Below are 14479 nucleotides of genomic sequence, written 5' to 3' on the forward strand. Positions count from 1 at the left end.
GGTTATAGTAGTCTTCAAGGTGATAGTAGTCTTGGGGGTGATAGTAGTCTTCAGGGTGGCAGTAGTCTTGGGGGTGATAGTGGTCTTGGGGTTGATAGTAGTCTTCAGGGTGGCAGTAGTCTTGGGGGTGATAGTGGTCTTGGGGGTGATAGTAGTCTTCAGTGTGGCAGTTATCTTGGGGTGATAGTAGTCTTGGGGGTGATAGTAGTCTTGGGGGTGATAGTAGTCTTGGGGGTGATAGTAGTCTTCAGGGTGAAAGTAGTCTTGGGGGTTATAGTAGTCTTCAGGGTGGCAGTAGTCTTGGGGGTTATAGTAGTCTTCAAGGTGATAGTAGTCTTCAGGGTGGCAGTAGTCTTGGGGGTGATAGTAGTCTTGGGGGTGATATTAGTCTTCAGGGTGGCAGTAGTCTTGGGGGTGATAGTAGTCTTGGGGGTGATAGTAGTCTTGGGGGTGATAGTAGTCTTGGGGGTGATAGTAGTCTTCAGGGTGGCAGTAGTCTTGGGGTGATAGTTGTCTTCAGGGTGGCAGTAGTCTTGAGGGTGATAGTAGTCTTGGGGGTGATAGTAGTCTTGGGGGATATAGTTGTCTTCAGGGTGGCAGTAGTCTTGGGGATATAGTAGTCTTCAGGGTGGCAGTAGTCTTGGGGATATAGTAGTCTTTAGGGTGGCAGTAGTCTTGGGGGTGATAGTTGTCTTCAGTGTGGCAGTAGTCTTGAGGGTGATAGTAGTCTTGGGGGTTATAGTAGTCTTCAGGGTGGTAGTAGTCTTCAGGGTAGTAGTAGCCTTTAGGGTGATAGTAGTCTTGGGGGTGATTGTAGTTTTCCGGGTGGTAGTAGTCTTGGGGGTGATAGTAGTCTTGGGGGTGATAGTAGTCTTGGGGGTGATAGTAGTCTTGGGGGTTATAGTAGTCTTCAGGGTGGCAGTAGTCTTGGGGGTGATAGTAGTCTTGGGGGTGATAGTAGTCTTGGGGGTTATAGTAGTCTTCAGGGTGGTAGTAGTCTTCAGGGTGATAGTAGTCTTGGGGGTGACAGTAGTCTTGGGGGTGATAGTAGTCTTCAGGGTGGCAGTAGTCTTGGGGGTGATAGTAGTCTTCAGGGTGGCAGTAGTCTTGGGGGTGATAGTAGTCTTCAGGGTGGCAGTAGTCTTGGGGGTGATAGTAGTCTTCAGGGTGGTAGTAGTCTTGGGGGTGATAGTAGTCTTCAGGGTGGCAGTAGTCTTGGGGGTGATAGTAGTCTTCAGGGTGGCAGTAGTCTTGGGGGTGATAGTAGTCTTCAGGGTGGCAGTAGTCTTGGGGGTGATAGTAGTCTTCAGGGTGGCAGTAGTCTTGAGGGTGGCAGTAGTCTTGGGGGTGATAGTAGTCTTCAGGGTGGCAGTAGTCTTGGGGGTGATAGTAGTCTTCAGGGTGGCAGTAGTCTTGAGGGTGGCAGTAGTCTTGGGGGTGATAGTAGTCTTCAGGGTGGCAGTAGTCTTGGGGGTGGTAGTGGTCTTGCTTTCCAGATTGACGGGGCTCCACGCCGGGCTGTTGGAAAGGACTAGGGTGGTAGAAGAGGAGGTTTGAAGGAGCAGGTTCCAGTGCAGTGACGAGGAGTCAGCATTTTACAGGAGAAATGTTGTAGCGCGTTGTGAGCTTCTGGGAAGAAAGAGAAATAATCACTAAATAGATCCACTAGATGAAGAAAGGTATTAGATCACTAAATAGATCCACTAGATGAAGAAAGGGAATAGATCACTAAATAGATCCACTAGATGAAGGTATTAGATCACTAAATAGATCCACTAGATGAAGAAAGGGAATAGATCACTAAATAGATCCACTAGATGAAGTAAGGGAATAGATCACTAAATAGATCCACTAGATGAAGAAATGGAATAGATCACTAAATAGATCCACTAGATGAAGAAAGGGAATAGATCGCTAAATAGATCCACTAGATGAAGGTATTAGATCACTAAATAGATCCACTAGATGAAGAAAGGGAATAGATCACTAAATAGATCCACTAGATGAAGAAAGGGAATAGATCACTAAATAGATCCACTAGATGAAGAAAGGGAATAGATCACTAAATAGATCCACTAGATGAAGAAAGGGAATAGATCACTAAATAGATCCACTAGATGAAGGTATTAGATCACTAAATAGATCCACTAGATGAAGAAATGGAATAGATCACTAAATAGATCCACTAGATGAAGAAAGGGAATAGATCACTAAATAGATCCACTAGATGAAGGTATTAGATCACTAAATAGATCCACTAGATGAAGAAAGGTGTGTGTGGTGTTCAGTGTGTTTCAGTGTGTGTTTCAGTGTGTATGTGTATCTGTGTGGTGGTCCTCACAATGCACAATTATATTATATAGACTTTTCTATTGATGTGTTTTCAAAGGTATATAGGTCTAAGTCAATTCTCTTTTCATAAGGTATATAGGCTTAACAAATCTCTTTGAATTCAAAAGCAGTATTAAAGGCAGTTGTGGGTCAATTGAATCAAGGCCATTCTCTAAAATGTGATAAAACTTGGATCAAGGCCATTCTCTAAAATGTAATAAAACTTGAATGAAGGCCACGCTCTAATTAAGCGATTATGCATGAGGGGGGATGTGGTATATGGTCAATATACCACGGCTAAGGACTGTTCTTAAGCACGACGCAACGCGGAGTGCCTGGATACAGCCCTTAGCCGTCGTATATTGGCCACATACCACAAACCCCTGAGGTGCCTTATTGCTATTATAAACTGGTTACCAATGTAATTAGAGCAGTAAAAATGAATGTTTTTTCATACCTGTCAGCAAATCAGCATTCAGGGCTCGAATCCCCCAGTTTATAAAATGTATTATAAACTGGGTGGTTCGAGCCCTGAATGCTGTTTGGCAGAAAGCTGTGGTATATCAGACCGTATACCACAGGTATGACAAAAAACTTTAATTTTTACTGTCCTAATTAGGTTTGTAACCAGTTTATAATAGCAATAAGAGTTTGTGGTATATGGCCAATATACCACGGCTAAGGGCTGTGTCTAGGCACTCCGCGTTGTGTGTAAGAACAGCCCTTAGCCGTGGTATATTGGCCATATACCACACCCCCTCGTGCCCTATTGCTTAAATAAAACTTTATTCAAGGCCATGCTCTAAAATGTAATAAAACTTGAATCACACAGATTGCAAAATAGTTGGGATGAGATTTTCAATGTACCGATTCCATGGCACATGGTTTATGAACTGATTCACAAAACAAAGCCGGATTCAAAACTTAGAGTTTTTCAAAATAAATTATTATAAAAAATTATTGCAACCAATGGAATGTTATATACTGTATATGAGGGATACAACCATCCCAGCTCTGCAGATTTTGCTGCGAAGAGACAGAATCATTAGATAATTTGTTTTGGTACTGCCCATATGTAGCTGGTTTTTGGTCACAGGTTCAGGAATGGCTGAAGAATTGCTACATTTACCTGGAGTTAACTCTGTAAATAGCACTTCTGGGTGATCTGAAAAGTCATAGTCAATCGATCAATAATATAATAATACTCTTAGCAAAAATGTTTATCTTTAATTTATAATCTGTAGAAACTATGAGAACTTTTGTGAAACATCACAGCACAGTTGAAAATATATGGCAAATAGAAATCAAAACTGGATGGTGTTCAGAGACAAATGGGAGGGGTTGAGGGTAGCTGAACAATGGGACTAAAAACAAATAAAAGATAACTATGAAATAACACATATGGAATCAAAGAAGTGTTAAACAAATCAAAATATATTTTATATTTGAGATTCTTCAAAGTAGCCACCCTTTGCCTTGATGACAGCTTTGCACACTCTTGGCAATCTCTCAACCAGCTTCACCTGGAATGCTTTTCCAACAGTATTGAAGGAGTTCCCACATATGCTGAGCAGTGGTGGAAAAACCCAATTGTCAAACTTGAGTAAAAGTAAAGATACCTTAATACAAGTAAAAGTGAAAGTCATCCAGTAATATTCTACTTGAGTAAAAGTCTAAAAGTATTTGTTTTTAAATATACTTAAGTATCAAAAGTAAAATTCCTTACATAAAGCAAACCAGATGGCATCATTTTCTTGTTTTTTAAATGTATGGATAGCCAGGGGCATGCTCCAACACTCAGACATCATTTACAAACGAAGCATGTGTTTAGTGAGTCCCCCAGATCAGACGCAGTAGAGATGACCAGGGATGTTCTCTTGGTAAATGTGTGAATTAGACCATTTTCTTGTCCTGCTAAGCATTCAAAATGTAATGAGTACTTTTGGGTGTCAGGGAAAATGTATGGAGTAAAAAGTACATCATTTTCTTTGTTAATGTAGTGAATTAAAAGTAAAAGTTGTCAAAAATATAAATAGTAAAGTTAAGAAGTACTTTCAAGTATTTTTACTTAAGTACTTTACACCACCGATGCTGAGCACTTGTTGGCTGATTTTCCTTCACTCTGCAGTCCAACTCATCCCAAACCATCTCAATTGGGTTGAGGTCGGGTGATTGTGGAGGCCAGGTCATCTGATGCATCACTCCATCACTCTCCTTGGTAAAATAGCCCTTACATAGCCTGGAGGTGTGTTGGGTCATTGTCCTGTTGGAAAAACAAATGATAGTCCCACTAAGCGCAAACCAGATGGGATGGCGTATCACTGCAGAATGTTGTGGTAGCCATGCTGGTTAAGTGTGGCTTTAATTCTAAATAAATCACTGAGAGTGTCACCAGCAAAGCACCACCACACTATCACACCTCCTCCATGCTTCATGGTGGGAACCACACATGCGGAGATCATCCGTTCACCTACTCTGCGTCTGACAAAGACATGGCGGTTGGAACCAAAAATCTCAAATCTGGACTCATCAGACCAAAGGACAGATTTCCACCGGTCTAATGTCCATTGCTCGTGTTTCTTGGCCGAAGCAAGTCTCTTCTTCTTATTGGTGTCCTTTAGTAGTGGTTTCTTTGCAGCAATTAGTCCATGAAGGCCTGATTCACGCAGTCTCGACTGAACAGTTGATGTTGAGATGTGTCCGTTACTTGAACTCTGTGAAGTATTTATTTGGGCTGCAATCTGCCATTCCTGTGGCAGTCCTCATGAGAGCCAATTTCATCATAGCGCTTGATGGTTTTTGCGACTGCACTTGAAGAAACTTTCAAAGTTCTTGACATTTTCCCGGATTGACTGACCTTCATGTCTTAAAGTAATGATGGACTGTCATTTCTCTTTGCTTATTTGAGCTGTTCTTGCCATAATATGGACATGGTCTTTTACCAAATAGGGTTATCTTCTGTATACCACACCTACCTTGTCACAACATAACTGATTGGCTCAAACGCATTAAGAAGGAAAGAAATTCCACAAATTAACAAGGCACACCTGTTAATTGAAATGCATTCCAGGTGACTTCATAATGACGCTGGTTGAGAGAATGCCAAGCTTGTGCAAAGCTGTCATCAAGGCAAAGGGTGGCTACATTGAAGAATCTCAAATATAAAATATATTTTTGATTTGTTTAACACTTTTTTGGTTACTACATGATTCCATATGTGTTATTTCATAGTTTTGATGTCTTCACTATTATTCTACAATGTAGAAAATAGTAAAAAAAAAAAGAAAAAAGAAAACTGGAATAAGTAGGTGTGTCCAAACTTTTGACTGGTACTGTATATAGTATGTATAAGCTGGAAATAGAAGCCTAAGTGTTCTTGTCCATTAGTTTACTCCAATTGGGGGAGGGGTGGTAGGGTTAGGGGAAAATAACAAAGGAACAAATATAAAAATATACAGTGCATTCGGAAAGTATTCAGACCCCTTGACTTTTTCCAAATGTTGTTACGTTACAGCCTTATTCTAAAATGGATTAAATTGTTTTTTTCCCTCATCAATCTACACACAATACCCCATAATGACGAAGCAAACAGGAATAAAACACTTAAATATGACATTTACATAAGTACTCAGACCCTTTACTCAGTACTTTGTTGAAGCATCTTTGGCAGCGATTACAGCCTCAAGTCTTCTTAGGTATGACGCTACAAGCTTGGCACTCCTGTATTTGGGGAGTTTCTCCCATTCTTCTCTGCAGATCCTCTCAAGCTCTGTCAGGTTGGATGGGGAGCGTCGCTGCACAGCTATTTTCAGGTCTCTCCAGAGATGTTAGATCGGGTTCAAGTCCAGGCTTTGGCTGGGCCACTCAAGGACATTCAGAGACTTGTCCCGAAGCCACTCCTGCGTTGTCTTGGCTGTGTGCTTAGGGTCGTTGTCCTGTTGGAAGGTGAACCTTCTCCCCAGTCTGAGGTCCTGAGCGCTCTGGAGCAGGTTTTCATCAAGGACATCTCTGTACTTTGCTCCGTTAATCTTTCCCTACATCCTGACTGGACTCCCAGTCCCTGCCACTGAAAAACATCCCCACAGCACGATGCTGCCACCACCATGCTTCACCGTAGGGATGGTGCAAGGTTTCCTCCAGATGTGACGATTGCCATTCAGGCCAAAGAGTTCAATCTTGGTTTCTTCAGACCAGAGAATCTTGTTTCTCATGGTCTGAGAGTCATTTAGGTGCCTTTTGGCAAACTCCAAGCGGGCTGTCATGTACCTTTTACTGAGGAGTAGCTTCCGTCTGGCCACTCTACCATAAAGGCCTGATTGGTGGAGTGCTGCAGAGATGGTTGTCCTTCTGGAAGGTTCTCCCGTCTCCACAGAGGAACTCTGGAGCTCTGTCAGAGTGACCATTGTCCGGGCGGCCAGCTCCAGGAAGAGTCTTGGTGTTTCCAAACTTCTTCAATTTAAGAATGATGGAGGCTACTCTGTTCTTGGGGACCTTCAATGCTACAGAAATGTTTTGGTACCCTTCCCCAGTTCTGTGCCTTGACACAATCCTGTCTCGGAGCTCTACGGACAATTCCTTCGACCTCATGGCTTGGTTTTTGATCTGACATTCACTGTCAATTGTGGGACCTTATATAGACAGGTGTGTACATTTTACATTTTAGTCATTTAGCAGACGTTCTTATCCAGAGCGACTTACAGTTAGTGAGTGCATACATTTCCATACTGGCCCCCCGTGGGAAACGAACCCACAACCCTGGCGTTGCAAGCGCCATGCTCTACCAACTGAGCTTCAGGGGTATACAGGTGTACCTTTCCAAATCATGTACAATCAATTGAATTTACCACAGGTGGACTCCAATCAAGTTGTAGAAACATCTCAAGGATGATCAATGGAAACAGGATGCACCTGAGCTCAATTTCGAGTCTCATAGCAAAGGGTCTCAATACTTATGTAAATAAGGTTTTTCTGTTTTTTATTTTTAATACATTTGCAGAAATGTCTAAAAACCTGTTTTTGCTTTGTCATTATGGGGTATTGTGTGTAGATTGATGAGTAAAAAAAACTATTTAATCCATTTTAGAATAAGGCTGTAACGTAACAAAATGTGGAAAGAGTCAAGGGGTCTGAATACTTTCCGAATGCACTGTATATACTGTATATATATATGTGAATATAAAAATACATATATATAAATAAATAAAACATGAATCAAGGCCATGATCTAAAATGTAATAAAACATGAATCAAGGCCATGATGTAAAATGATGCGGAATGTGGAATAGTTGATGAGTGGTTATATCAGGTCTGCCAGATGTGGAATATTTGAATTGAGTGGCTTTACATTATTCATTTAGGTTGGGTTGATCTTACTCATAAATACTAATGTATTATGTGCATGCAAATGCTTTGTTCTGAACTAATATTATCTTTCAAATATATATACACTGCTCAAAAAAATAAAGGGAACACTTAAACAACACAATGTAACTCCAAGTCAATCACACTTCTGTGAAATCAAACTGTCCACTTAGGAAGCAACACTGATTGACAATACATTTCACATGCTGTTGTGCAAATGGAATAGACAACAGGGGGAAATTATAGGCAATTAGCAAGACACCCCCAATAAAGGACTGGTTTTGCAGGTGGTGACCACAGACCACTTCCTGGCTGATGTTTTGGTCACTTTTGAATGCTGGCGGTGCTTTCACTCTAGTGGTAGCATGAGACGGAGTCTACAACCCACACAAGTGGCTCAGGTAGTGCAGCTCATCCAGGATGGCACGTCAATGCGAGCTGTGGCAAGAAGGTTTGCTGTGTCTGTCAGCGTAGTGTCCAGAGCATGGAGGCGCTACCAGGAGACAGGCCAGTACATCAGGAGACGTGGAGGAGGCCGTAGAAGGGCAACAACCCAGCAGCAGGACTGCTACCTCCGCCTTTGTGCAAGGAGGAGCAGGAGGAGCACTGCCAGAGCCCTGCAAAATGACCTCCAGCAGGCCACAAATGTGCATGTGTCTGCTCAAACGGTCAGAAACAGACTCCATGAGGGTGGTATGAGGGCCCGACGTACACAGGTGGGGGTTGTGCTTACAGCCCAACACCGTGCAGGACATTTGGCATTTGCCAGAGAACACCAAGATTGGCAAATTAGCCACTGGCGCCCTGTGCTCTTCACAGATGAAAGCAGGTTCACACTGAGCACATGTGACAGATGTGACAGAGTCTGGAGACGCCGTGGAGAACGTTCTGCTGCCTGCAACATCCTCCAGCATGACCGGTTTGGCGGTGGGTCAGTCATGGTGTGGGGTGGCATTTCTTTGGGGGGCCGTACAGCCCTCCATGTGCTCGCCAGAGGTAGCCTGACTGCCATTAGGTACCGAGATGAGATCCTCAGACCCCTTGTGAGACCATATGCTGGTGCGGTTGGCCCTGGGTTCCTCCTAATGCAAGACAATGCTAGACCTCATGTGGCTGGAGTGTGTCAGCAGTTCCTGCAAGAGGAAGGCATTGATGCTATGGACTGGCCCGCCCGTTCCCCAGACCTGAATCCAATTGAGCACATCTGGGACATCATGTCTCGCTCCATCCACCAACGCCACGTTGCACCACAGACTGTCCAGGAGATGCCGGATGCTTTAGTCCAGGTCTGGGAGGAGATCCCTCAGGAGACCATCCGCCACCTCATCAGGAGCATGCCCAGGCGTTGTAGGGAGGTCATACAGGCACGTGGAGGCCACACACACTACTGAGCCTCATTTTGACTTGTTTTAAGGACATTACATCAAAGTTGGATCAGCCTGTAGTGTGGTTTTCCACTTTAATTTTGAGGGTGACTCCAAATCCAGACCTCCAAGGGTTGATACATTTGATTTCCATTGATAATTTTTGTGTGATTTTGTTGTCAGAACATTCAAATATGTAAATAAAAAAGTATTTAATAAGATTATTTCATTCATTCAGATCTAGGATGTGTTATTTTAGTGTTCCCTTTATTTTTTTGAGCAGTGTACATTTTTTATCACATTTGTGTGTTTTATGTGATATTCATGGTGTTTCTCTTAATAATGCCAGTGTTTAATAAAACACAAAATATCTGTTTTTTAATTAATTAATATACTTAAATCCCTAAATAATGTCCAGTTATGGATACAAACTGTAGGAATATCTATACATCTACCTGTGTTGAGTCTATCAAGATACAGTACATTTTGACTATTCATCAAGGGCCCAATTCTGACTTTAAGCCTTTCTTACGCGCACCTTAATTTTTTTATTTAACTAGGCAAGTCAGTTAAGAACAAATTCTTATTTACAATGACGGCCTGCACCGGACGACGCTGGGCCAATTGTGCGCCGCCCTATGGGAATTGATTATGCAAAAAATAATGCCTTTGATCTATCAACCAATCACACACATATATATATATATATATAAACACACACTGAGTATAGAAACATTAAGAACACCTGCTATTTCCATGACATAGACTGACCAGGTGAATCCAGGTGAAAGCTATGATCCCTTATTGATGTCACGTGTTAAATCCATGAATGGTCGGTATGTTCTCACCTCTGACAATATGAAGCTGCTGAACCATGTCCTCCCGGTAGGACAGCTCCCTTTTCATCTGATCATGGAAATTATCTGGGGAGCAATTACAATAGCGGTATAGTCATGTTTAGTATAGCCTATAAACTATTATTTAAATACGGTAGCCTATACACTAAACTACTCTTTAATACCCCCCCCCCCCTCCCCCGTTGTCCTTGGGTCAAAATGACCCGCCACAGTGTTGAACCAACTTTTATTGTATTTTTTAAAATATTTTTTGGATCATTTGTTTAGAAGGAGACCGTGAGACTTTCTGCCTCCTTCTCACAAATGATCCAAAAAATATATAAAAATGAAATAAAAGTTGGTTCAACACAGTGGCGGGTCATTTTGACCCAAGGACAACGGGAGGGTAAATACGGTAGCCTATACACTCTGGCATCCTGCTCGGGCAAAATTGAATAAAGCCTCCTAAATCACCACGTGCACAAACAAATAGTATGTATTTATATGTAAGTAATATGAATTGGATTGAAAAAGAAATAACAATCGAACCATGCGATAAAAAAACGGACTTGCACTAACACATATAGGTAGCTTAGTGGTTAAGAGCGTTGTGCCAGTAACCGAAAGGTCGCTGGTTCTAATCCCCGAGCAGACTAGGTGAAAAATCTGTCGATGTGCCCTTAAGCAAGGCACTTAACCCTAATTGCTCCTGTAAGTCGCTCTGGATAAGAGCGTCTGTTAAATATCAAATATAACGTCGTGAAAACCATATCGACATGTTTTTCTTCAGCGGTCAATATGCTGATCATGATAAGCATGATATTAAGAGAAACGCTCTATTCTCTAACCCCTTTGAATCGAAAACTGAAATTTGATCAGATGAACATTGAATTATACTTTTTAAATGTTTGAATTCTCGTTCCAATTTCTTCCTTAGCTCCACTTGCTCAACGAGCTGTCTCTGCAATTCCTCTGTAGAAAAGGAATGAAAAAAAATGTGTTAAAAATAATAATAATGTGGGGTGAAACTGTGAAACTGGCTGCGGGCTACAGGCTAAACGGTAGGCTAAATCATGTTAAACGATTCATGTTAATTTAAGCGATTGGTAAAAGGCCTAGGGTGAAAGCCATTCTGTTCTATTCTGTGGGGATCGTGTAGGCATAATTTAGGGATCATTCAAATTATTAAAGAAAGGCTATAATAAAAATAAATATATATATATTTTTTAAAGGCCAACATTTATAAATAACAATGTAATAATAATTATAATAATAGTTATTGTACGGTGTTACCTTTTGCAAGTTTTTCTACGTCTTTCTGAGTTTGTAATACTCTGCTAACATTGTGCGTTGCCTCGCCTGAAAACACACAGAGACAACATTTATAATCTTATAAAATACACAAAAATAGGCAATAAAATAGAGGCTGAATTATTTGTATACCAAAAGTTCTGACATAAATTTTTCAATAGCCTATTATCGACTGAGAAGTGCAGCACTTGAACTAACCCTCGTTCAGTTCTTCTCTCGGGCTCTCCTCAATGCTTTGGCCGTTATAAGACTTCGTTTCAACCTCCTCCACTGTCGAAGAAGGCTCCTCTCTACTGACACTGTCGTCTGAATAAACAACAAATACATCGAATGGAAATCAATGAGTCTCGTTCCTTTTCACGAAATGTATTTTATTATAACATTATAACAGAACAACGTCCAACCTTTCGATTCCACAGTGTTTTTATGGGAATTCGTTGCTGAACCAAAAGCATATGGACTGCTCCTTTGCTGCATATCACTCCTGTCCGGTGAATACATCTAGATAAAATGGACAGGATAATGAGGACAGTTGGTGAATTGCATTCAATCATGCTCTCTGGCATTTGGGACAAATTGTGTATTTGAACGGCCTTTGATTCTCTGCTATTAACACAGACAAAACAAAAGTGTGCGTAAAATGAAAAATAAGCCCAATGTGTGCGTGAAAGCAAGAGGACGATGACTTTTGGATTAGTCAATGAATTAATGGTGGGCTATTGTTGCTTTAATTCCTATCTGTGAATGCTTATTCATAACAAACAAAAAAGTTTCTTCCTTATTATGTAGGACATCTAATAGAAAGAGTGGGCCCATTTCAATCACTCACTTCAACAAAAGGTGTGGTAGTATTGCTCTCCGGAAGCTGCTTGCCCTGTCTCTCTCTGTCTGAAGACAGCGCCACGTGTAGAGGTAGGTTCATTCTCTCGACCACAGCGGCCTGCTCCGGCTCTGATTTCGATTCTGGGCAGTTTGGTGAAGAACCGTGTTTCAAGTTTAGAACTGGGACAGCGGGGCTCTTGCTGACCTCAATGGTGTGCGGAAGTGACTCCTCCTCATCCTCTTGTGACTTATTGGTTTCCACATCCACGTCCGTCTCTCCCACGCTGTCCACGCTTCCGGGGGACACGGACGTGTAACTCGAGCTCTCGCTCAGGAAATCCGGTGACAGGTAGCCAGCTCGAGCCACGTTGTACGAGCCCCGGTTACCGTAAAGTTTGGCTATACTCTCCATGTCTTTGATGACGGGTCTGAATGCAGAGACGTAGCTGATCTTCCGAGGTAGAACTGGCCTTATGCAGTCCATTGGCCTCGCCTCATCCCCAAACTTGTCGTCCTCATTCCGGGTGGACTGGGTGCTAGAGCATTGCTCACTTTCCATCAGACTGTCCCTCGGAGTGTTGCTACTTCTGTCACTCTGCTCGGATGCGTCCAGCTCACTCTGTCTGGCGCACAGGAGCTCTGAGTGCGGTTTGGGCTGGGCCTGGGGCTGGGGCTGGGGGTAGGGCGGCATGGGGAGGCCACCTGCAGTAGGCCAGAACATGGGGAAAGAGTGGTAGGCGCTGTCCTTGGTGCCAGGCCAGGAGAAGACCCCGGAGAGGTGGGCTTTGTTCTGCTCTCCTCCCATCACACCGACAGCCTCCTTCTTCTGACACAACCCGAAGGCCGGGAACCCGTAGGGATGTGGATAAAGCGGCGGAGGGAGTTTCACATTCTGCAGCATACCGAAGCTCTTGCTGGGCACCGGGATAACGGGATAGCTGCGCGTGATGCTCGTCACACTCCCCATGCCTCCCCGGTTGTCCTCGCAGCGGAGGATTTTAGGGGGGATCTCCGGTGAGTCTCTCCTGGGGAGGTTGCTAGGTCCTTGATGTGGTTTCAATGGAAAGGAACGCTCAGACCCGTGACCGTGCACGGGCAGCGTCCTCTTCCGGCTGCCCCCGTTGAACATGGCCTTCACGTCCTCCCATGCATGTGCCACGTCGTCAGGTGAGCCCTTGTCAGTCAGTTTGAGGTGTCTCCTCCAGGAGTTAAAGTTAGCTGCGTCTGGCTGGGTGTACTTTGACTCTGGTGTACGGTGAGAGTGGAATATGAACTTGTTTGGAGAAAAATACATATTGCAGAAGGAGCACTTGATGCACTTGGCTCGGGAGCTGTTGTACCTGGCTGGTATAAAGTTACCACGGCTCCCCCACGCGCACTCGTGGGACACGTCAAACGCGAAGTTTTCCGGCAGTTTCGGAGGGTTGTGAGCTCCTAGAAACGATTTACAAAGCCTCTCGGCCTCGCGCTTTGTGATCATCCCGCAGCGCCTCGAGGAGATGGGCATGGCGCCCGCGCGCCTAAGTATCTCCAGCTGCACCGGGGTGCACTGCACGCAGGTGATGCCCAGCGCCACGCGCCGGTTGTGGATCTCGTTGTAGCTGTAGTTCTTCAGCAGGGTGTTGGAGATCTGCGCCAGGCACAGTCTCTCCTGGCCATCTAGCACCAGGCAGACTATGGGTATTCCATACAGGGCGGTCTCGCTGACCTGGTTGGGTTTCAGGTTGGGGTTGAATGTTGGGAGGTCCTGTTTGGAGCTCGGTGGAGAAGAGCTGGAGTCCCGTCCTGCAGGCAACAGACTGGGATTGGACTCCATTACTGGAAACCTGCAGAAAAAAAATAACAAAACAATTATTATCGTGACAATGAAAGTTTTTCATTTATTTTTCTTGTTTCCTTTTGTTTTGACCAATAACACTTATAAGCTAATTTACAATTGTATTTATTTATAATGATTTTAAAACAATCCTTATCCTCTTTCCAGCTTCTAAAAAAATCAAGAGCTTTGTTATAACATTGATTAGCCAATAATAACAGCAAATAGTCATAATAAAAATCTGACAATTAAATAGACATAATAATATTCATCATAAAAATTATAAAATAGACCTGTATTGTTTAAATAGCCCATTCGAGCAATATAAAAAGTATAGTCTAATGTATTATCTGTATGCATAAAAGCTAATACTTTCACGAGAAACGCTTGGTGCTTTTCTAAGGATTTTGTAAAAACCTATTTTCCAAATCAGATCTAGTGCTATTGCCGCCTACACCAGTCGTTAACGTGATGAGAGCTGACTAAGCCGGGCTCAGAGCTGACCTTAGCCGGGACGAGAGCTGAGGAGTAGCGCTGAACAATGGCCAGCTAAGAGGCTAACACGATACGGAACAGAAGGAAAATACACATTTAGCCATGCCAAGCAGCTTAACCAGGAGGTTTGAACCTGTAAGCAG

General features: G+C 43.1%; 1 protein-coding gene across 1 annotated transcript; it reads right to left on the minus strand.

Moving 5' to 3' along the window:
* Positions 1-1531: 1531 nt before the first annotated feature.
* On the minus strand, positions 1532-13841 carry skor1b (SKI family transcriptional corepressor 1b; the record flags this gene model as incomplete). Its single annotated transcript, XM_084185509.1, has 7 exons — positions 1532-1629; positions 9905-9979; positions 10790-10864; positions 11186-11251; positions 11402-11509; positions 11608-11704; positions 12033-13841. 7 exons carry the CDS (start codon positions 13839-13841, stop codon positions 1532-1534), a joined length of 2328 nt encoding a protein of 775 aa, XP_084041635.1.
* Between the last annotated feature and the right edge of the window lie 638 nt (positions 13842-14479).

This window comes from Coregonus lavaretus (genome assembly GCF_964263955.1).
Source record: "Coregonus lavaretus genome assembly, chromosome: 21".
NCBI lineage: Eukaryota > Metazoa > Chordata > Actinopteri > Salmoniformes > Salmonidae > Coregonus > Coregonus lavaretus.